The following is a 24,238-nucleotide window of genomic DNA, read 5'->3' as shown; positions in this document are numbered from 1 at the left end:
CAATAGTAAGGAGTGTGTATGCTACATCACCTTCCTCAGTTTGAGGAATTGTGAGACCTGCCCTGCAGACATGACTTAGCACCTAAGAATGCACACTTCCAGAGGACCCAGGTTCAGTTCCCAGGACATGGCAGCTCACAACTGCCTACAACTCCAGTTCCAGGGGATCCTACACCCAACACCCTCTTCTGGGCTCCAAGGGCATCAGCACACGTGTAGTGCACACAAATCGTGTAGACAAGCACACAAGCCCTTACATTCTAAAAACACATACATCCTTTTAAAGCTGTTTTTTTAAATATTGCAAATTATTAATTTTTAAAAAGGAAAAGATGAAGTTCTTTGGAAGAGAGACAACAAGCCTCTCCGTTCCTGTAAATATGTTTAGATCCTCTATATCCCAGCTCATTTCCCCAGTGATCTCTCATTGATCAACAAGGTGAATTAAAGTCTCCCACTATGAGTTTGATGACCTGCATCTCCTATAATTTCAGCTTTGGAAATCTTGCACTTTGTTATTTGATGCACAGATGACCATTTATTCATTTTTTTGTTTGTTTTTGCTTTTGTTTTTTGTTGTTGTTGTTGTTGTGGTGGTGGTGGTTGTTTTGAGACAGGGTTTCTTTGTGTAGCTTTGGAGCCTTTCCTGGAACTCACTTTGTAGACCAGACTGGCTTCAAACTCACAGAGATCTGCCTGCCTCTGCCTCCTGAGCACTGGGATTAAAAGGCGTGTGCCACCACCGCCCAGCACCGCCCAGCCCATTACCCAGTTATCGCTAGCTGCATTATAAAAAGCCTTCCTTCATCTCCACTTTAGATGATAATAAAATTATGACCAGAGCTAGGAGTGTAGTCAAGTAGCACAGTACATGCTTAGCACATGAGAAACCCTGGCTTCAGCTCCCAGCACCATAAAACATTTTTTTTTTTTTTTACCAAGCATGGTGGTCCATGCCTTTAATCCCAATATGTAAGAGGCAGAAGCAGGCAGATGCCTACCTGTGAGTTCAAGGGTAGCCTGGAACTACTTAATGAGTTCTAGGCCAGCCAGGGCTACATCTTAAGACTCTCTTGCTGGGCGGTGGTGGCACACGCCTTTTAATCCCAACGTTCAGGAGGCAGAGGCATAGATCTCTGTGAATTTGAGGCTAGCCTGGTCTACAACAAGTTCCATGACAGTGCCCCCCCCCAAAAAAAAAAAGATTAAAAAGGTGCCTTACAGCTAGATCTTATGGCTTATGAAGGCCATTTTCCCAGTTAAGCTTCCCCCCTTTGAAATAACTCGAGCCTGGGTCAAGTTGACGTAAGACTATCCAACACACTAAGGATGACATTGGGAGCCTCAAGCACATTGACAAGTGTCCTACCATTGAACTCTATGCGCCTCCAGCTCTTGGGATATTGTGGTTTTTGTGCTACTTGTTACTTTTGTAATTAAATTAACATCTCTGTTTCCCAATAATTAAGCAGCCATCTATTTGTTCCTCACGATGAACTCAATCACATTTTCCTCTCAGTTAAAAATGTTTATTCTTGGGGTTGGAGACGTAGCTCAATGGTGGGGCTCATGGACGAGGCCATGGGTTCAGTCTCTGGAGAATGAGAAGTGTAAGCATTGCAGATGGGTAAGCTTTGTGAGCTGAGGTGACCCCTGGAAACCACACAGAGGTGAAAGGCGAGAACTGGTTCCACCAAGTTGTCCTCTGGCTCCACACATGCGCCATGAGCACACACACACATAATAATAAGTGAATTCATTTTACTTTTTTTTTTTTTTTTTTGAGACAGGGTTTCTCTGTGTAGCTTTGTGCCTTTCCTGGAACTTGCTTTGGAGACCAGGCTGGCCTCGAACTCACAGAGATTCGCCTGCCTCTGCCTCCCGAGTGCTGGGATTAAAGGCGTGCGCCACCACCGCCGGCTCATTTTACTTTTTTAAAAAGCACATGCCAATTTTTTTGTTTGTTTGGTAGGTTGCCTTGGTTTGGGTTTTGCTTTTTCAAGACAGGGTTTCCTGTGTAGTCCTGGCTGTCCTGGATCTCCCTCTGTAGACCTGCCTGGCCTTGAACTCAGAGAGATCCACCTGCCTCTGCCTCCTGAGTGGTAAGAATAAAGGTGTGTACCACCACTGCCTGGTCTCCAATTATTTTTATTAAATGTCCTGTAATCTAAAGTTGTCTCATTGTTTCCTTGTATTTCATTTCTTTCCCTTGTCTAGCCTTTATATTTCCAGCTGGGTCTAAAGACTAGTTAGATTTGGATTCAACATCGTGCCTATAATGACATCTTATATTTCATATGATAGGAGTCATGTAATAGGAATCTGCCTGGAGATCAGTAATTCCTAATTTGAACTGGTCACAGTAACTGCCCAGTTTCTCAGTACATACCTTCCCATGATAATTAATGATTAATCTGTAGGATAAACCCCTATTCTATGTGAACATCCTAATCACCAACCACATTTCTGTCCAAGGTTTTTAGCACCTATTGGTAATGCTCACTTTCATCAGTTATTACATTAGAAGGTGGCAATCTGATGATTTTTTTTTTCTGTGCTTTGATTTGGGTCTGGATTAAAGTGTGATCTCTGTTCAAATTCAGTTATGTAGTGCTGGACAGTTCCTCGCTGGCTTTTCCTGAGGCAGTCTGGAGTTATCAGTCTTTGCTATCTTTTAACTTCTGGAGTCTGGGATGCATTCAGGTATCTTTTTTTGTTGTTGTTTTGTTTTGTTTTTCGAGAAAGGGTTTCTCTGTGTAGCTTTGCACCTTTTCTGGAACTCACTTTGTAGACCAAGCTAGCCTCGAACTCACAGAGATCTGCCTACCTCTGCCTCCCTGAGTGCTGGGATTAAAGGTGTGCGCCACCACCGCCCATCGCATTCAGGTATCTTTTAAGGGAAAAATTACTTATTTTAGCTCACAGCTCCCAAGGTTTTGACCTTTCATGGCAAGCAGAACCACTCATATCATGCTGGCCAGGAAGCAGGAAGAATGTCCATGTTTGTTTGCTTTTTCCAAAGGGAGAAAGCATCCTTCTTCAGGCCACCCTCAATGCTCCAGAATAGCTAGCATTCACATGCACTGCCCAGCCCTCTGCCCACCCTTTTCCTGAGACCAGTCCAACACAAACATCAGGAAAGCATCCACATCAGGGGCTCTCCAAGGGAAAGGATGTCAGTCTCATGTCACCCGGGCTAGTGAACATGCTATGCACCGCACAGCTCCATGGGGCAGCTGCCTCATGGGTGTGATGTCGGGACCAGCCGACCTGTGGTGACCACTCACCTAAATAGGAGAATGAGGATTAAGAAAAGACAGAGACATAGGATAGAATCTGGAAGGCTCTCAGTGAATACTGCAGCAGTCCCGAATTTATTTCTCGTAGCCTTTTTATATCCAAAGGAAAGAGGGGCAAAAGATTTCTTTACCATGGTTCAAGGAACAAACAAGCATAAATACCTCCTTAATTCTCAAAACATCTATTAACCATGCCTTTGGCCAATCATCCTGTTATTCAACCTTAAGAAGCAAAAACAAGCTTGAACTCTCTGACCTTGAGTCAAGATGGACTCAAGTCACAAGCTGGAGTCACTGTGAGATCCCACAGTGTGATATTGTGATGTATGGACTATTTTCAGATCCTCATCTACGCAGGATTCCAGAGGCCACCAACACCAATGTGGAGGAGTCTCTTACTTTCTTTTTAAATTTTATTTAAAATACACTACGTATAGGGAGGTGTACATGTTAATATGGGTACCTGTGGAGGCTAGAAGAGGGCATCAGATCCCTTGAAGTTGGAGTTACAGGTAAGCCTTATAACAGATGCTGGGAATCAAATTCAGGGTCCTTATAAAAGTGGTATAGGAAGGAGCTCTCACTTTCAGGTTATTACAGGAAGTCAAAAGTCTGTCACAACCCTCAACCCATAGTGTCCTAATCACACTCGGTTTGGTGGCTCATGCCTATAACCCCTGCATGGGAAAGGATGAGACAGGAATGTCACAGGTTCAAGGTCAGTGTGGGCTACATAGTAAGACTTTATCTCAAAACCAAAAGAAGGTGACCCTAAACTAAGCCTTATCACAGAATGTACAAGGCCTCTACTGGAGCCTGTGAGTTCCACCTAGCCAAGAGAGAACTGTGCTTCTGAAAGACCCACTCTGTCCCATGCCTGAGAGGGATGGAAGGAGTGTGGTACAGGACAGCCACACCTGCCTCTTTGATGCTGCTGATGTTGCATGCTTCAAGCTGGCTTCCAGCTTGAGACACACAGGCTCGGCATACAAAAGTAGAGCCATCAGGAAGCAAGAAAAGACTGCTTGTCCTCGCTTCCTCTCGCAAGTTTCTTAAAACCACGGGTGCCTCAGGCATCACACCTTGCTAGTCTCCACAGCAAGAGTTCCCTCTGGGCTGGGCTTTGCATAGAGTCTCCAGTTTTCCAAGAATCCAACTGCGCTCCAGAAAGTTCTACCCTCTGGAGGTAAGCAAGCCTTTCAGAGATTCATTGTGTGTCCCCACACACACCCACAGGACACATGTGATCCAGGTATGGGCACAAAACAAGGTCTCATGCTACAGCCTGCAGGAAAATATCATAAGAACTCAGCTGGTCATGGCAAAGCCACTACCTGAAGGGATCAAGGAATTCCTCCAGAGGAAGCCAAATCCCAAGGAGTTTTTGGTGTTATTTGGCTTGTTATATATCAGCTGTATTCTGTTATGAAAATCATGTGTTCCTTCATAGTTTTCCCAATTGACTTTTCCCTAGAATTGCTAACAGTGTGGACTGATCACTCTCTGGACATACACATTCCAGGTATTTGGAGAACAGCCTCAGGAAAGGTTTCTTTCCCCACAGCCCATCCGTTTCTCCCCTTTCAGCACTGGAATCAGATCTCTCCCTTAGCCACATTCTAGAACTAACAGAAATAAAAGTCCAGATCACCACAAGCTAGTCTCCTGATTTAAGGTAAATTCCACAAGGAGACACCGCCTAGGTCAGGTGGACCTTAAGTAATAGCTTTACACAATTTAGCTCGAACCCTCCTTTCTTACAGTCTTATTAACTTTATGGACCCCTAACTTCTTACCTAACCACTCCTAGGAATATAGATTGAGCACATGAATTCCTTTTTTGATTTACTAACTGATATTAGCTCTCAGCTGACTTCCTTTAACCACTCCATTTTCGGGTCGGAGAAGAAAGCCTGACAATCACTGCCTGAGGAAGCTCTTACCTGCCTTTATTACCTTGCAGGAATTCAGGCCGGGTGACCTGGGTGGAGGGGAGGATTGTGATTGTTTGGGTAAAGCTAGAGACTGAATGGTGAATTAAAGGGAATGGACTAAAGAGCTCCGTGTGCTGAGATTCTGATTTCCCAAAAATAGTCCTTACCGTTCGTAGTTCTCTCTCCTGAGCCCCTGGGATGTATAATATTAAGGCTGGTCCCTTTAAATATTATACAAGAGTCTCATAGGAGGAAAGCCATGGACACATCCTCTCCTGGAGACAACAACACCACATGTCCCTATATTGTCCCTCTGCCCTCGGGGCTCTGCCTATGTGAGGGAACCATAGGTAGCACAGTTCCTGTCACTTGGGGACAAATGGTCACTCACTGGGCATGGGGAGGGCACATTTCCAAGCAAACAGCCTGAGGCATCAGGGACTGAGCTGGAAGTGGGAGTTAAAGGGAAGAGGAAAAGGCAGACCTGGTTTAGACCTGGCTTGTTGCAGGTCCTGGGTGGGTCTCAGAAACACAACAGAAGCACGCCGAACGGAGGGCAGAGGAAAGAATCAGCCCGATGCTGGGTATGAGTGGCACCCAGCAGGCCCAGAGGTCAGGGAACTTGAGCAAAGTGGAGCCACAGCCAGAGCAGTGGCCCTCCTGATTGCATAATCTATTATTTGTCCACAGCTACATTTTGTCCAGAAACCCTGGCCTAAAAGGGAACTAAAGAAAACACCTAGCAAGCACTGGGCAAGGCAGGCCAGCAGCAGAGAGCAAGAGTGGTCCCCGCTGTGCCAGAGGATGGAAGTGCACAATGTATCAGCCCCCTTCAATTTCTCGCTGCCACCTGGCTTTGGCCGCCGCCCCACAGACAAGGCGCTGAGTATCATCTTGGTGTTAATGCTGCTATTCGTCATGTTCTCACTGGGCTGCACCATGGAGTTCAGCAAGATCAAGGCTCACCTGTGGAAGCCCAAAGGGGTGATCATCGCCATGTTGTCCCAGTATGGCATCATGCCCCTCACTGCCTTTGTCCTGGGCAAGGTCTTCAGGCTGAACACAATTGAGGCACTGGCCATCCTCATCTGTGGCTGCTCTCCTGGAGGGAACCTGTCTAACCTCTTCACCTTGGCCATGAAGGGGGACATGAACCTCAGGTAAGACTGAGAGTTAGGAGGAAGTAGTGTAGGATAGAGTGCGGTGGAGACGTCATAATCTGGAGAAAATCTGGGCTGGAGCCAGGGAAGGAGGGAGTAAGAGTTGGATTAAGGTTGGCGTTGATCGTCAAGGGTTTTTGCTGAGTTGGGGTAGGCTCTAGAGTCTCTTCGGTTTAAGTACCAAGTGAAAAGTGTCAAGCTGGTCCAGAGGCATCTTAGACACCCCTGAACTCACAGAGGTGTCTCAAGGATTGCTTTAAAGGAAGACAGATTTCAACCAGAGTCCCTGACAACTGAAGCCACCTGACTGTGGCATGGTGTTGGCTCTGAAGCTAAAAATCTAGAAGGGGCATAATGGGTTCTGAACATCCCAGGGGGACCAAGATGACTTGGGACCAAATGAGCATCTCAAATTCCCACAGAGAAGAGACTCCACAGGCACTCCCCCAGTATCTGGGCATCCGAGGTATGCTGAGACCCTTCACCCAGGTGTCAAGATGTAGTGAGATTGCCATCTGAAGACACCTCAGGGAGAATTGAGGTCCCAGCACTTGCCCAGGTTAGGCTGGGCCCCACTCAGTCTGACAAGCAGAGAGGAAAGCCTGAGTTCAGAGCATCCTGACCAGAAACCAGCAAGGTCCCTCTCCTGAACAGCCTGACTCCTCGGGCATGGGGAAGTTATCTGTCCTTCACACAGATGTGACTGTTGTGGTGAATGCCCCCCAGAGGAGGCCCTCTCAGCATGCTTGGGCCGTCCACGCCATGGCTGAACTCACTAGCAGAAGCAAAGCCTCTGGCTTAAGGCAGTCTCCTCTGGATCTGTTCTTAGGGGAGCTGTTCAATGTCAGGTGAAGCAGGGAACCCAGAGCCTATCTCCTTGGGTCCATGTGCACCCTGTCTGTGACAGAACTTTACAAAGAAAACTAACCAAGAAGGCTCTCCTGGCGAGGCAAAACGATACTAGTGAAATTGGGGGGAGGGACAAGGTTTGTCACACCTCATGTGTCCCAGGTTAAACCTCAGTTCTGATGCAGAAGGAATTGAAGTCACACTAGTCAGAGAATGGGGCACTCTGAGGGAATCTGTGTACCCGTGGAAGCAGCAGGATGGGAATGAGGTTGGGGACCGTATGAAGGACCACGGGTGGCCGCTAATGAGGCCTCTCCAACATCAGCTGCTCTAGAAGGTGGGTGGCCTCCCACTATACCCAGCCTGTGGTGAGATCAAGAACATGGCCCCTGAGCTCTGCTCCTTGCTCAGCCTCTGGCTCCAAGTTCCAGACTCCCCCACGGGTGTTGATGTGGCCACCTTCTGTCCAAGTCCCCTCCTCCCAAGCTAACCTGCCCTCCTCATACACATTAACCATGCCTCGGACGCCGCTGGCTGAATGTGAACATCAGCCTCCTGTCCTGCTAGACTTTGAATCCCAGTTGTCCCGAGAAGTTACTACATGCATTATAGCAGTGACAGTGATGGTAGAAACTAAACATTCTTTCAACGAAGTCAAATGTTAAACTTATTTAGTTTTTTATGTATATGGGTGTTTTGCCTGCATGTATGTCTCTGTGCACTACATGTACACCTGGTATACACAGAGGTCAGAAGAGAGCACTGGATTCCCCTAGAACTGGAGTTACAGATAGTTATGAGCTGTCATGTGGGTGCTGGGAATCAAACCCAGATCGTCTGGAAGGGCAGTGCTAGTGCTCTTAACCACTGAGCCATCTCACCAGCCCCCAACCAAGTCCCATTCTATTCTCTTAATACCCTTGCTGTCCACTGTATCCATCCTGCACTGATCCTTGTTTTGGTGGCTGACATGGATGGGTACATAGAGGAGGGAGTGCCGTAATTGACCACATTCACAGATGAGGAAACAGTCGTAGAGCTTAACACCTTTGGTCAGGGGCTGGCTGGCTGCAGAGCTGCTGTGTCTGCTCAGATGTTTTGCAAGCTAGCCTGTTCCTTGGCAGACTGAATGGAGGCAGCCTGCCAGGCTCAAAGGTACTGGCCCCTCTGATCAGACATGCATATTGTATAGGTGAGGAATCCACAGTTATCACAGTCTTCTGCTTTTCTTTTTTAAAGACACATTTATTTTTATTTTATATATGTGAGTGTTTTGCCTGCATGTATGCAGGGACACTATGCATATGTCCTGGTGTCCGTGGAGGCCAGAAGATTGTGCTGGATCCCCTGAAACTGGAACCATAGATGGTTGTGAGTCACTATGTGGGTGCTAGGAGTCGAACCCTGGTCCTCTGGAAGAGCAGCCAGTGCTTTTAACAACTAAGCTATCTCTCCAGCCTCAAGATGTCTGCTTCTCAAGAGAAGATTGAACCTCCATTTTTAGGTGAAATCTCCAAAATTTCAAACACCATCAAGTCATCCAAATGTATCGAAAAGGCTGTGCAAGCCAAGCAATGTCTAAGGGTCAGATGTGGCTCCAAGGTCTACTTTGAGGTCTCTCCTTCAGCTCACCATGTCCCACTCAGAGTTAGAAGTAAATCGTGAGACTCCTATTATTCTGTTTTCCTCACTAGGAAACAGAGTCAACCTGCCAATGGTCTCCGGAAGAGCTGAGCAAAAGTTGTGTCCAGAGCTGGCTCAGGGCCCTCTCCCATGGTTTTTCTGTCTTCCGAATGTATTAAGTCTGAGGGGGGACACCAGACAGCGAGGCAGGGCAGTCCCTTCCTCAAAGACACAAAGGCAAGCGAAAACGCCCAGAGGAAGCGAGCTTGTTAGGAACAGCCTTGACTGCCCTTGTTGCCATCCTCAAACTGTCCTGCTGCCTTTCCCCAAACAGCCCAGAGTCAGTGGCTAGGGAGACAACAGGCCTGGACACCACCCCAGGGTCCCTACAAGTTTCCCACGATGACACAGGACGCCATTGGAATTCCTACACATTTCCCACTTCGCCGTAGAGACTGGATGGTCACTTCACAGTGTCCTCTGATCTTTCTATTCCGTTCAAGTTTACAAGTTAAAAAGGCAGGGGCGGGGGGCTATGCACTGCACTCATTCTTAAGCAAGAAGGGTCTGGGTGCAGTGGTGCATGTCTGCTATCCCAGCTACCTAGATGGCTGGGTGGCTGAGGTAGGAGCATGCTTGAGAGCCCATCTCAAAATAAAATAACTTAGAAGTAAGTGTGGTATGGTGGCACAGGCCCGTGGAAGGCGAGGGCAGAAGGCGTCATGAGTTCAAGGTCACCCTCCAGGACACATGGAGTTATAGGTTACATCAGACCCCTGTCTGAAAAGGCAAAAACAAAAAAAGAACATATATAGAAAGGAAGAATGAAAATACAAACATGCCATCCCACCATAACCAGAAACAAGGTCCACAATGTTACCATGGTTCCAGTCTTAGGAGTGAGAATCTGGAGGTCACCTCCCATCCGTGTCCTTTAGGGTAAACTGAGGATCCCAACAGTCACAGATGCCAGCAGGTTGGGGATGGATACCTCTGACAGCCAGTCCCCAGTACCTGTGATTGTGGAGGAAAATGCCTGAGGTTCTGGGACCACGGCTTTACACATCTCAGGGGACAAGGCACACAAAGTCCCAGAACACACTCTAGAACTCCTGACACAAAGCCAAAGTAAGCATGGTTTCTCTGGACATGGAGACAAACACACAATTTGTCAGTTCTACAAAGAGCTTGCACAGAAACCAACCCCCATACACTTCTCAATCTCATTCCCTCTACCACATCTCAGAGAGTATCTCCCAGGACTTGGCTCCAGCAATTCCAAGGATATTTTTTTAAACTTTCTCGTTTGTTGTGGTTGTTGTTGTTTTGTTTTAGGTTGTTTGTTTGTGATGGAGTCTCAAGTAGCCCAGGCTGGTTTTGAACTCACTGTGTAGCCAAAGATGACCTTGAACTTCTGATCTTCCTGCCCCCGGCTGACTGTTGAGATTACAAGCTGCCCCCATCATTCCTGGCTCTCTCGCTTTTTTTTTTTCCAATGTGTATGTGAGTGTATCTATGTACGTGTGTGCCATGTGCGTGCATGTACCTGCTGAGGCCAGAAGAAGGCATCAGAACTCCTGGAGCTGGAGTTACAGGAGGTTAAGCCACCCATTGTGGGCACTGGGAAATGAACTTGGGTCATCTGGAAGAACATTAATCATTCTTAAGTGCTAAGTCATTTTTCCAGTCCCTGGTGCTCTCTCTCTCTCTCTCTCTCTCTCTCTCTCTCTCTCTCTCTCTCTCTCTCTCTCTCTCTCTCTTTATGTATTATGTACAAGAGTGCTCTGTCTTCATACACACCAGAAGAGGGCATCAGATCCCTCTACAGATGGTTGTGAGCCACCATGTGGTTGCTGGGAATTGAACTCATGACCTCTGGAAGAGCAGCTAGTGCTCTTAACCCCTGACCATCCCTCCACCCTACCCCCAGCTCTCTTTTTAAACTATCACTATACGTACAAGATATTTTTAAATTATTACCACACAGACAAACAGATAAACTACTGTATTTGCATGTTTTAAATTTGGTATCAATAGGTCATACATTTGGCAATTTGCTCTGAGAGCTGGTGTCTTAGCTTCCTGACCAAAAGCAACTTGGGGAGAAAGGGGTTTATTTTACCTTACAGCTTACAGTTCATGATCCAGGGAAGTCTGGCAGGAACTCGAGGCAGGAGCTGCTGCAGAGGCCATGGAGCAGTGCTGCTCACTGGCTTGCTCCTCATGGATTACCCAGCCTGCTTGCTTATAGCACCCAGGACCACCAGTCCACAGGGGGCACCACGCACAGTGAGCTGGGCCCTTCCACCTCAATCCTCAATCCAGAAAATGTCCTAGACTTGTCTACAAGCCAATTCTATGGAGGCATGTTCCCAATTAAGATTCCTTCTTCCCAGATGACCCGAGTTGGTGTCACGTTGACGCAAATACTAGCCAGCACAGCTGGGCATGTCGGTAAAACACCTACTGCGTGTATTTGAACTGCTGTGTGGTTTGCTGCACTTGCCTCTTGGGAGACCTTCTTTATCCCATGGCCTGCTCCTGTAGGCAGCCCTGTGGATGGCTGGCTCTTGTTGCCAGGTGAGAGCATGTGTAGTAGAAGCAGGAATTGGAGATCATGGGATTCACACCTCATCAGCAGGGAAGCTTCCGGAGTTGTTCCGCGCACACTTCCTCACGTGGGGAATCTGTTCTTCCACGTCTTTTTATTTGGAATCACCCGGCTTTGTCAGTTTTGCCAACTGGGCAGCAGTGTGTAGGCAATCACATTTCCCCCTGGACTTCACGGGAGGCCTAGCACCTTTTCGTGGGTTAACTAGTCACTAGGGTGTCCTCATCTGGAAATGGGATGGACTGTGTTTCTGTGGGGTTGTTCTGAAAGCACTTTTTTTATTGATTTGCAAAGTGATGTGAATGTATCGCTTCACAGTGTGGGACTTACATGTATGTATTGATAATGACGTCTTACACTTAGTGCTTCTCACTTAGTCAACTCTATACTGTTTTGTCTTGACTAGTCAGAGGTCTAATAAATCCTCTACTGTCTACAAAGATATTTCCTAGATTTTCTTTGAAAAACTTGAAAACATTTGCCTTTCACATGGAAATTTTTTTGTTTTTGTTTTGGTGTTTGTTTGTTTGTTTGTTTAGACAGGGTTTCTCTGTGTAGCTCTGGTTGTCCTAGAACTCACTTTGTAGACCAGACTGGCCTCAAACTCAGAGATCAGCCTGCCTCTGCCTCCCAAGTGCTAGGATTAAAGGCGTGTACCAACACCACCCAGCTTCACATAGAAATCTTAAATAAACTTAGAACTTATTTTTGAGTGATCTAATCTTACATTTTCCATATGTATATATATATACATATATATATGTATATATATTTTTTTATTTTATTTTATTTTTTATTTTTTTATTTTTTTTTGGTTTTCGAGACAGGGTTTCTCTGTGTAGCTTTGCGCCTTTCCTGGGACTCACTTGGTAGCCCAGGCTGGCCTCGAACTCACAGAGATCCGCCTGGCTTTGCCTCCCGAATGCTGGGATTAAAGGTGTGCATCACCACCATCCAGATGAATAAATCTTAAATACCATTCATTTTCTCCAACACTATTTAGTATCCCTTCTCTATTAGTCAAGGATGATTGAGCGTTTATCTGGACTCTATCTTATTGATCAATGTGGCTGTCTTCCTATCAGTACATGTTTGTAATTACAGTGACTTTACAGGTCTATCTTCATGAAAATGTTAACAATTTTTCACCTTTCTACTCTTGCACTTGAATTTTAGGATCAGCTTTCAAATCTACAAAATTCCTAGAATTTTGATTAACTTTGCATTGCATTGTGTACATGTTTTACCTGCATGTGTCTGTGAACCACATGTCTGTCTGATGTCCTCTTTACAGGGAGTCAGGTCTCCTGGAACTGGAGTTACAGATGGTTGTGAGCTGCCGTGTGGGTGCTGGGAATTGAACCCAGGTCCTCCAGAAACTGCCAATGCTCTTCTTCCCTGAGCCATCGCTCCAGCCCCAGCACTTACAAATTTTGCGACTATTTTGCCTTATAGTTCCAGAGGGATAGTTCCGTCATAATGGGACGACATGACCGTAGAGAAGGCCTGATGATAGGAGCAGGAAGCTGGATGACCACATCATCCATATATAGAAAGTTTTTACATTTTCTAAAGCAAACAGGAAGAGGTGCCAGGCTAGAAAACCTCAAAGCCCACCACCAGTGACATACTTCCTCCACCACATCCCTCCCTCCTAAGGATCGATCTATAACCTTCCCTAATAGCACTGGGGACCAAGTTTTCAACGACCTGAGCATAGAGGAGACACTTCTCACCCAAACCACCTCACCACCTTTATAATCTTGTCTTCTTCCCGTTCAGCCATGAATATAGTATAGCTCTTATGCCTTCCTCCACACCCTCCTATGATATTTTATAATTTCTTCAGTAAGGACTTTGTCATCTCCTTGAAATCTATTTCTAAATATTTTATAATTTTGGTTACAAATGCCATCTTTAAAAAAAATTCTTGAGGGGCTGGAGAGATGGCTCAGCAGCTAAGAGCACTGGTTGCTCTTCCAGATGACCCGGGTTCAATTCCCAGCACCTGCATTGCAACTCACAATTGTCTGTAGTTCCAAGTTCCAGGGGATCTGACACCCTCACATAGACATACATGCAGGCAAAACACCAATGCACATAAAATAAAAATAAAGCATTAAAAATGTGTTACAGTGCTCACTTCGGCAGCACAGACACTAAAATTGGAACAATACAGAGATGATTAGCATGGCCCCTGCATAAGGAATACACGCAAATTCGTGAAGTGTTTCATATTTTTCAGCAGTATCTCCTAGTTCCAAATAAAATCTTTTTAAAAATAAATTTTTACAAAAAATAAATTTTTACAAAAAATAAATTTTTTCTATTAGTAGCATATCTGATCCTAATTTATTATTTTACATGTGTTTATAACCCTGTTCTTTTTAGTTATAATGGAAGATTTTCCTCTATGATCAATCAGTCCTTAGCAAAATAAAAAAAAAAATCAAGTTTATTTTCTCCTCTTCCTATCCACTATTTCTCTTGCTGTCTACTGCAATATATAAAAGAGGTGGTAACACAATGTTGTTTTATTCCTTTTATCGTAGGAAATCTTTTTAACTGTTTACCACTAGTCCAGTGACAGACTTAGTATTCAAAATTAGGATTTTCCATTGTTGTTGACATACTAAACATTTTTACATTGAATCCTGAATTTTTCTGTGCCTGTCTTAATTAGGGTTTCTCATATTGTGATATAAATAACATGTCCAGCTGGGCGGCAATGGCGCCCGCCTTTATTCCCAGCCCTCGGGAGGCAGAACCAGGCGGATCTCTGTGAGTTCAAGGCCAGCCTGGTCTACAGAGCAAGCTCCAGGACAGGCACCAAAACTACACAGAGAAACCCTGTCTCAAAAAAACAAAAAATAAAATAAAAATGTCCAGAAGCAACTTGGGGAGTAAAGGGTTTATTTCACTCTCACATCCTCATCACAGCCATTGTTAAAGTAGTCAGGGCAGGAACCTGGAGGAAGGAACTGAAGCAGAGGTGGGTGTGTGTGTGTGTGTGGGGGGGTGCTTACTCAGTTACTCCTCATGGTTTGCTCAATCTTACAGCCTCCAGGACCACCTGCCCAGAGGTGGACCACACAGTGAGGCAGGCCCTCCATCATTAATTAATCAAGAAAAGATGATTTTCTTTAAATCGGAGTGGCACTTTCTTCAGTAAAGCATATGGGGTCTGAAGAAGCTGGGCAGGCCTGTGCTTGTATCTTCTATCAGCTACTTACTATGTGCAATTTGGAATAAGTCAAAACTCCAATGTTTACTCAGCATGTTTACTGCCCAAGAAAATGGCATAAGGTACTGGGTGGTGGTGGCACACACCTTTAATCTCAGCACTCGGGAGGCAGAGCCAGGCAGACCTCTGTGAGTTCGAGGCCAGCCTGGTCTACAGAGCAAGATCCAGGAAAGGCACCAAAACTGCACAGAGAAATCCTGTCTTGAAACACCCTCGCCTCTACCACTACCATCCAATTAATGGTATAAGGTATGTATGCAGCACATTGTCTGGTAACAGAAGGGACTCTAACATCTAATTGGCTTCTTCTTTGTTCTTCCCTTATCTTCCACTCAGCATTGTGATGACCACCTGCTCCACCTTCACAGCCTTGGGCATGATGCCTCTCCTCTTGTACGTCTACACCAGAGGGATCTATGATGGAGATCTTAAGGACAAGGTGCCCTATGGGGGTATTATGATATCACTGGTCATGGTTCTCATTCCTTGCAGCATAGGAATCTTACTCAAGACCAAAAGGCCACAATATGTTCCCTACATCATCAAGGTAAGAACCTGGGGCCCTGCTTAAATAAAGCATGGTAACTGAGCAATTACCACCACAGGCTACTTAGGAGAGCTTCTCTTTGACTCACTGTCCTAGGGGTTCCAGTTGGATGCTGGATCACTTGGCAAGGGCAGTTTGTCATAGCATGAACACGAGTTAGATCAGGTACTCACATTCCAAGGCAGAGCAGAGAAGACAGCATAGGACCCCTTAACCTTTCTCAACATCATGCCCCCAATGCCCTAAGAACCTTCTGGTAGGCTCCACACCCTGAGGCCCACAGTACTTGAGTAGTATCACCCCAGGGATCTGCCTTTAACCTATAGACATGTGGGGAGGTGGGTAGAGATAATTCATTCAAACCACAGCAGACTTCCCTTATTATAAAGGTAAAATAGTCTATTCTTGGTGTATCTACTACTTAATGGGACTGTAATGTGAACAAATACTTTGAAGAGTCAGGAGAAAAAGAGAACACAGAATACATATGTGTGTGTCTATGTGTGTATGTGTATGTATATGTATATATACACACATCTTATAATTAAAATAAAATTAGGTTTATAATTCCTCTTTGATGCTTAAAGTTTCTGCCATACACTTTGAGGGCTGGCTGTTTCAGAGTTTATACTTGAAGAAGGTAAAATAACACAAAAGAAATAAAGTCCAACAGCAGCAGGCAAACAAGTCTGGTTAACAGTCTAGAATACTGAAGGCCAGGGGAGAGACCAAATAGAGAAGAACAGAGGGCATCAGGGCAGAGCTGGCTGACTGGAAGAGACCAAGAGGAAGCAGGAACACTTTCAGCATTTCAAGGAGAGTTCACACAAGTTTGAAGAAACACTGTGGTGGCAGAGAGGGTACTGTATCATTGCTTGCCCTTAGGAGGATGTGCAACCGGTCAAGTACCCATATTCCTCCGACTTTTTCATACTGGAGCCCAGCCCTGGCAGCCTCCTGTACAGAGCAAGTTAGTTCTAGGTGGCCAGCCAGGACCACACAGCGAGACCCTGTCTCAAAAAACCAAGTAAGCATCACACACAGGAATAAAATGGAAGCCAGAGAACCACGTTGCAGCGTAATCATTACAAAAATAACTGATAACCAAGAATTTTTTTGCTATATTCAAAAGATGAAGAACAAAGACAAATTTACACTTTTTTGTTTTTTTGTCATTTTGGAGCATGCTGTAAAGAGCATGGAAGAAAACGTAGATCCTTAGGTTTCATAATGAAAACCCCATGCAGTCATTTCACCAGAACCTGTGCACAGTGGTGCATAGAAAATGCAACTGTCAAGTTAACTTTGAGGATAAACACATGCCACTGCCCCCAATACACATTTCTACCTCACTCTCCTGGAGGAGGGGACATGATGGATTTGCAGTCTATAATGCTATTACAAATTTCTGGAACTTTCCCATCTAGTTTCCAGGTCACACAAGCAAGCTGTAGGGTTACACATCACTAGAGTTAAAAAGTAGGCTATCTGGTACAACCGTCTTGTGTATCAGCTTTGCTTCTAATGACTCTGGGCAATTTCCTTTGTTTTTTTTTGGGGGGGTTGTTTTTTTTTTGGTTTTTCGAGACGGGGTTTCTCTGTGTAGCTTTGCACCTTTCCTGGAACTCGCTTTGGAGACCAGGCTAGCCTCGAACTCACAAAGATCCGCTTGCCGCTCCCTCCTGAGTGCTGGGATTAAAGGCGTGCGTCACCACCGTCCGGCAACTCTTGGCAATTTCCACAAGTCCAGTTCATCCTAGTTGTTCTCAACTTAGTCCTAATGCTGTGACCCTTTAATACAGTCCCTTCATGTTGTGGTGACCCCCAACCATAAAATTATTTTTATTGCTGGTTCATAACTAATTTTGCCACTATTATGAATCTTTTCTGATGGTCTTAGGCAACCCTGTGAAAGGGTCATTTGACACCCCCCCCAAGAGGGTGTAACCCTTAAGTTGAGAACTGCTGCCCTAAAATAATGAAGTCCTTCCCTATAATGGAGGCTGAGAAAAGCTCCAAAATATTTTTAGGGACAGTCTTGTGCAAATGTTTACAGACTGAAAATGTCATTCTGAAATGTACTGAAAAGTATGTTCATAGGACCAGGGAATCTCATCCCTTCACAGGTACAGCACATCACTGAAAATCTCACAGCGGTCTGGGCTAGGTCAAAAGCAGCTGGCTATGCCTGGCCGATGTTCTAGTCATTAAGGTATTGGCCAAATGTAAGTTTCCTAGCTACTTATGTAAGAAACCCAAAAAGATGGGAGGTACAGGCTTTTCATATCTCTTTCCCATTCTAATAAAATGATCTCTGCTACCAATACCTGTGTCTCCCCCACTGCTCTGGGCCCACTATGACCCTCTAATGGCCTCTTGTTCCCATGTCCAGGGAGGAATGATCACCACTTTCTTCCTCAGCGTGGCTGTCACAGTCCTCTCTGTCATCAATGTGGGCAATAGCATCGTGTTCGCCATGACACCACCATTACTGGCCACCTCCTCCCTGATGCCTCTCAGTGGCTTCCTGCTGGGCTATGTCCTCTCTGCTGTCTTCCAGCTCAATCCAAGGTAAGTCTCTTCGGTTCCATTTTCCTCAGGGCTTTTTCAAGACCAGGTTTCTCTGTGTAGCTTTAGAGCCTGTCCTGGAACTCACTCTGTAGACCAGGCTGGCCTCAAACTCAGAGATCTGCCTGCCTCTGCCTCCTGAGTGCTGGGATTAAAGGCATGCGCCACCCGGCTAGCCTCAGAGCCTTGAAGGGCAGAACATTTCCTGGCATATAGTCAAGTGCACCAACTGAACAAGGACTTTGGGCAATGAGAAATACCGAGGGGCGGGGGGTTGCACTAATAACAAAGTCTGCCCTCTCCCAGTGTTGAGATCCCTCATCCTGGAGCTGCCTGGCAACTGACGGCACTGGGGTAGCTTTAATGCCACTGCTAATACTCCTTGCCCACTCTCCTTGCTCTTCTGACAACAATGTAGGATGAAGTGATGCTATGTGGTACTCCAAGCTCAGGTCTTTAGCTACAGCACAACCCAACTCACAAATACAGTAAAAGAACTGTAAAAGAACAGTCAACTTGAGAGTCTGTAGGAACATCAGAGACCTGTTAGCCTAAATAGATAAAACACTTATGTGGGAGTCTATAGCACAGTGGTCCTTAACCTTCCTAATGCTGCAGCACTTTAACACAGCTCCTTGTGGTGGTGACCCCAACCATAAAATTATTTCATTGCTACTTTCCCAACTGTAATTTTTTTATTGTTAGGAATCATAATGTAAATATGTGCTTTACAATGGTCTCAGGTGACCTGATAGTCATTCACCCCCCAAGTTGAGAACCGATGCATTAGTAGAATTTCCCCCAACAATCCAAGAGAAACTCATTTTTAAAACACACACAAAATCCACTATTACAGTCTTGTTGATAAAGATGAAATTACTGTGCATGTACCACACAAGATAAAAGGCTGCCATAACAATAGTGCTGCAGAACTACCAGTTCTGGGAGCTACAGATCACAATGGCCACAGCAGTACTCATAATACACTAAAGCTAGCAAATTACTTTAACACACTTTGGAACATGTATTCATTAAATATAAGCATCTTGCTCGTCAATCCACAAAATGCAAAGCAAAATTAGGGAAGTAAAGCTTTCAAAGATACGTAGTGGGACTGACATTTGCTTTTAATGACAAGTTCCACAGCTAAAGATATATAAGCTACAAACAGGTACAAGATGAGGTCTGTGACATCTCAATCTCCCACAGTCTAGTCAAATGTGCAACTATGTTATTATGTGCAATTAACTTAACATGCTAATGATACTGGCTCCCAGTTTTACTTATCTGCCAGTCACTTTCAAGTTTTAACTTAGCAAGTCTATAAAAGAAGACCAATCAAAATTTCCCAACAATTCAAAAGGCTTCCTTGGGGCCAGATGGATGAAGCTCAGTGGTAGTTACATGCCCAGCACACACGAGGCCAAGTAGTCGGCAGCATATGTGTGCACTCACACACACAGCCTTTTATAAACTTTCTGTACTGCTCAGTCACCATCCTTCTCAGCGTTAGATTGGTGAGGAGTCAGGTTAACTTTTTCCAAACCCGTGTGTACTTCAGCCTCCTGTTTCCTCCCACTGTCCTGTGCTGGATGCTGTAGACCTAAAGTATCAGAAAGGGGAAGGGGAGGCACGGCGGCTGCCAACTGTCTTCTGTTAAGCACGTTTCCCCACCACACAGGTGCAGGCGCACCATCAGCATGGAAACAGGATTCCAAAACATTCAACTCTGTTCTACCATCCTCAATGTGACCTTCCCCCCTGAAGTCATTGGACCACTTTTCTTCTTTCCTCTTCTCTACATGATTTTCCAACTTGCAGAAGGACTTCTCTTCATTGTTGTCTTCCGGTGCTATGAGAAAATCAAGCCTCCCAAGGGTAAGTACTGAATCATCTCCCCTTTGAGTGCTGCCACATTAGACCTGAGCTTCCAACAAGAGGTTCCCTGCAGGGACCTGAACCAGGGTAGCAAGAAAACTATGCAAGACTTTAAAGAGTGGAGGTCATTTCCATCAGTAGCACTGTCTTTAGTTGAGAAAATCAAGTTGTGGAGTTTCTCAAGGGACAGGCAATATGAGACCACTTTGTCTAAGCAAAGAATTTCAGTATGATAGGACACAACTACCTTGGACCTAAGATATTTCTAGGGTGTTTGGGAAGCTTCAGCATTTTTTTTTTTTAAGATTTATTTATTTACTGTGTATATAACATGTATGCATGCAGGCCAGAAGAGGGCACCAGATTTTATTACAGATGGCAGTGAGCCACCATGTGGTTACTGGGAATTGAACTCAGGACCTCTGGAAAAGCAGCCAGTGCTCTTAATCGCCGAGCCATCTCTCCAGCCCCATTCAGCATTCTTACAGTATTCCATTTTCTACAACCAGGTCAGAGTCCTATTACCCTAGTGCCCCCATAGAAAAAAACACAAGACAGTCCTAATGCAACAGAATCCAGAGATACCATTCTGGTTACAGTCATTCAATCAGACTTCTTAAATACATAACTGGTATGATTTGTACTGATTACTCGAATCAGACATTTTGTTTTTTGAGACAGGGTTCCTCTACAGCCCAGCTGTCCTGAACTTGCTCTGTAGACCAGGCTTGCCTCCAACTCGGAGATCCACTTGCCTCTGGATTAAAGGTGCTGGGATTAAAGGTGTGCTCCACCACCACCTGGCTAGGAGCATTTTTCTTAAAACGTTCAGAGCAAGTTTATTATATTCAGAACATAACTGAACCTCAAAGCCCAGAATCCCTCGCTCAAAGTGCTTCTAAATGGTTCAGAGGCAGCTGAACAGTAGAGAGCACTTCCAGGGGCTGGAGTGATGGCTCATGGTTGCTCTTCCACAGGACTCACAAAACAGCTCATACTCAAGTCCTACAGGATGCCCTCTCCTGGCCTCCATTGACACTGCATGCAGTGCGAAGACATGCAGAGAAATAACCCATATACATAAAAACAAATTGGTCTTTAAATTGTGTGCATGTGTACATGCACATCGACACATGTAGTCACACAGCTTAGCAGTGAGCACCTGCTGAGTCCTCACCAGCCACCACAGTACTCTTATTTTTGTGGTACTGAGTATTCAAACTGTTCATGTGTACAAAGTAAATACTCTACCCTCGATCTTTGTTTTCTGTATGTAGCTCAGGCTAGCCTCAAAGTGGAGATTCTCCAGCCTCCAAGTGGTCATCACATTACACATCATGTACCATGTCCAGGAGGTATCTTTCTAGTGGGAAATTAAACTCAGGATGTGGCATGCTAGGAAAGCATTCTGCCACCAAGTTACATCCCTGAACCCTCACGAATGTCTCTTTGACAACAAAAAGCTCAACACTGCTTCATAACAGCTATTTTCCAACATCTTTTTTCCTAACCACCCAGTTTCTTCTACTGCATCACATTTTTAGTAAAACCAAAGCTGAGATTCTTCCTAGACCCCAGGAACTGTGATTTGCACCTCAAGACAGATACAAAACTTTGCCTGGTAGAATTGGCCATTACTATATTAGCAAACGCCAACTTTCCCTTCTCAATTTAGATGTAATCCTGGTTATCAAGAAGCCAAAAAGGAAAGCGAAGAGCTGGCCACACTACAGAACCACTAAAACCTTTGGTTCAAAACTAGCTGGGGAAAGAACCTAAGTCTGAGCCTCTCCTCCAAACAATCCTGTCACTTATTAGTGGTAATAAGTGGGCAACACTTTCATGAACAGTGCAAGGGATGGCACTTCTAGAGCCAACAATTAGGTTCCAGGCTTAAAGGGCTGTGGTTCCAGAAGACCTGTGATAACCTTCAATGTGAGACTCTGGATTTTCCATCAAGACCTTGAAAAGGCCGATTTTGAAGACCCCAGTACCAAAACTGAGTGAAAAGTTTGACCCATTTCTTCTGCTGAAGTGGGAGAGCATGAAAAGAGAGGACCTTCCTGACTCCTGTCTTCAAAGTTCCTCACCACTCCACATAGGGGTTTAAAAAAAATAGATAAACCAACCGGATTGAGGCAAGTAGGGGTTGGCAGTCTGAAACATCTGATCAGATTCCCCTAAAGCTTCTTCCTGCCTTCCCTTCCTTCAGAATCTGTCATTACTTACCTAAACCCACTTTTCTCTACAGCTTTATTGTGTGAGTTGTTACAGAGTGATGAAAAATCTGCACAAAGTGCTAACACATTAGGGATCTCAAAGGAAAAACAAATCATTCTAAAAGGGCTGAGATGGTAGATACAGAGCACCCTCTGGAGTTCCTGTATTTGGACAAGTTTTGTGTTTGTCTTAGTTACTTTTCTATTGCTGTGATGCTAGACATCAGACCAAGGCAACTTACAGAAGGGTTTGTTGGGAGCTTACAATTTCAAAGAGTTCTGAGTTCACGCCCTTCATGCAGGGAGCACGGCAGCAGGCATCACACTGGAGCAGTAACGGAGAGCTTACATCCTGACCCACCAACAGGCAAGGAAAGGCTAACTAGGAACGATGAGGCATGAAGGCTCCTGAAACCTCAACAACCCACCCCAAGTGACACACCCCCAACAAGGCCACCCCATCTAATCCTTCCCAAACTTCTCCAAGTGAAAACTGTGCACTTAAATATAGATCCTATAGGGGCCATGCTCATTCAAACCACCACAATATTACTCAGTCATTCTCTATTTTGACTTCACAGACAAAACGAAAGTCATCTACAAGGCTGCTGCAACTGAAGATGCTAGTCCAGCTCTGGAAAAAGGCACCCACAATGGCAATGTTCCTTCCACACAACAACCTAGCCCTTCCCCCAATGGACTGGATTCTGGGCAGGTGAAAAATTAGAAGCATCAAGAAAGAACACCAATCTTGCCTGAATGTTTGTATAGCACTTCCAGCAAATCACTTTCTAGCAAAACCTAAGCTAGAGGAGCAATCTACCCAGGAACCCTCACCCATCCCCAACATGGAATTTGCTATTTGTTCAAAAACTAAGAAACTGGGCAAAGTGGTTCATGTCTATAATCCCAATGCTCAGAAACTCAAAGTCAACCTTAAAGTACAAAGCAAGACTGTCAAACCAAAAGTACCCTTCAGTGTGGCTATGAACACTCATGAAGGCTGCACTCACCCCCCCCCACACTATACACACAGCAGTATCTGATGAGCATTAATGTCACTATTTCTAAACTTACCAGTAGGTAGGTGTTCATTAAACATCCACAACTTGTTTCAAGTAACTCAAAAGGAAATAAACTGTAATACTAATAGTTCTAATTTATGAAAAGTCCGGATCTTAATTCTTTTTCCCTTTGCCACATGACTTGTGTTCAAGTTCAAATCAATACCAAGTACACAAGTGTCTGAGCAGTGGTGGCATACACTTTAATCACAGCACTCAGGAGGCAGACCTGTGACTCCCAGGCCAGCCTGGTCTACAAAGAGTGTTCAAGACAGTGTTACACAGAAAAACCCTGTCTCATAAACAAAAACAAAATGCACAAAAGCAATTAAACAGGACAAAATTGCCACCCACTACCACGAGAGAAGAGAAATTCTTACTTAAAAAGCCAAGAAACAAGCCAGCACAATTACACTTGATGCCCGTTCTATCGGTTTACCTGTGAGTGCCATCAGGCACTGTAAAAACTTTAGAGGAAGTACTACTATACAGAAAAATATTTTAACCTTCGTATTTCCTCTATACCTAAACATTTTGCCCTTTTTTTTTACTCAGATGTCCAAAAACACTGAAAGATGAACTACCCAATGCATACAGTCGAACATGGTTAGCTTTTTTAAAAAAAAAAATATTTGTATTTTAAGGATTTATTTACTATGTATACAGTGTTCTGTCTGAACATATCCCTGCAGGCCAGAAAAGGGCACCAGATCTCATTACAGATGGTTGTGAGCCACCATGTGGTTGCTGAGGATTGAACTCAGGACCTTTGGAAGAGTAAGCAGTGTTCTTAACCTCTGAGCCACCTCTCTAGCCCAATTACGTAGGTTTTTATTTACTAGTGATCAGGTACAACTGAAGCCATATTAAGCCACCTGTCTGGCAAAGTGGCAATACTAACATGCATTCCCAGGACCAGAACAAGACCGACTATTTGGGTTCATCCTTACCATGTTTTTATTAAATTAAAAAAAAAAAAAAAAAGTATGGTGCCATACCCTTTGAAGCACATGCTCACATGCCTGCTAAAGCAGCAGGTGGTTTGCTCAGGTTTGAGGTCAGCCTGAGCTACACAGTACCTAGCAAGCCCAAGTTTTCAACCAAAAAAAAAAGTTTAGGTACATAAGGGCAGTCTAACACCATCAATTTGGGGAAGGGCACAAAAGAAAGAAAAATTGAGGCCATTAGCTACACAGTAAGTTGAAAGCCAGCCTAGGATATAAGCCAGTATCAACTCACCAC

General features: G+C 44.8%; 1 protein-coding gene and 1 non-coding gene across 3 annotated transcripts; both read left to right on the top strand.

The window, feature by feature from the left end:
- Positions 1 to 5,940: 5,940 nt before the first annotated feature.
- On the top strand, positions 5,941 to 23,101 carry Slc10a1 (solute carrier family 10 member 1). 2 transcript variants are annotated; one of them, XM_042260854.2, is made up of 6 exons: positions 5,945 to 6,393; positions 15,057 to 15,113; positions 15,213 to 15,267; positions 17,660 to 17,838; positions 19,517 to 19,713; positions 22,514 to 23,101. In XM_042260854.2, exons 1-6 carry the CDS (start codon positions 6,038 to 6,040, stop codon positions 22,657 to 22,659), a joined length of 990 nt encoding a protein of 329 aa, XP_042116788.1. In that variant the 5' UTR covers positions 5,945 to 6,037; the 3' UTR covers positions 22,660 to 23,101. The 2 variants fall into 2 exon arrangements, with proteins under 2 accessions (XP_015847413.1, XP_042116788.1); XM_015991927.3 differs by having other exon boundaries at positions 5,941 to 6,393; positions 15,057 to 15,267.
- On the top strand, positions 13,612 to 13,718 carry LOC121822653 (U6 spliceosomal RNA). Its single transcript, XR_006063821.1, has one exon. It is a non-coding gene; the product is annotated as a U6 spliceosomal RNA (small nuclear RNA).
- Positions 23,102 to 24,238: the final 1,137 nt, after the last annotated feature.

Source organism: Peromyscus maniculatus, chromosome 14, assembly GCF_049852395.1.
Source record: "Peromyscus maniculatus bairdii isolate BWxNUB_F1_BW_parent chromosome 14, HU_Pman_BW_mat_3.1, whole genome shotgun sequence".
In the NCBI taxonomy this organism is placed as follows: domain Eukaryota; kingdom Metazoa; phylum Chordata; class Mammalia; order Rodentia; family Cricetidae; genus Peromyscus; species Peromyscus maniculatus.
Note: the sequence above shows the minus strand (reverse complement) of the source record. Positions and strands in the feature narration are given on the sequence as shown.

Coding starts and splice junctions, on each gene's coding strand:
- Slc10a1 (XM_015991927.3), top strand. CDS start 6,038: ATGGAAGTGCACAATGTATCAGCCCCCTTCAATTTCTCGCTGCCACCT. Junction 17,839..19,516: donor GTCTTCCAGCTCAATCCAAG/GTAAGTCTCTTC, acceptor CCCACCACACAG/GTGCAGGCGCACCATCAGCA. Junction 19,714..22,513: donor GAAAATCAAGCCTCCCAAGG/GTAAGTACTGAA, acceptor TTGACTTCACAG/ACAAAACGAAAGTCATCTAC.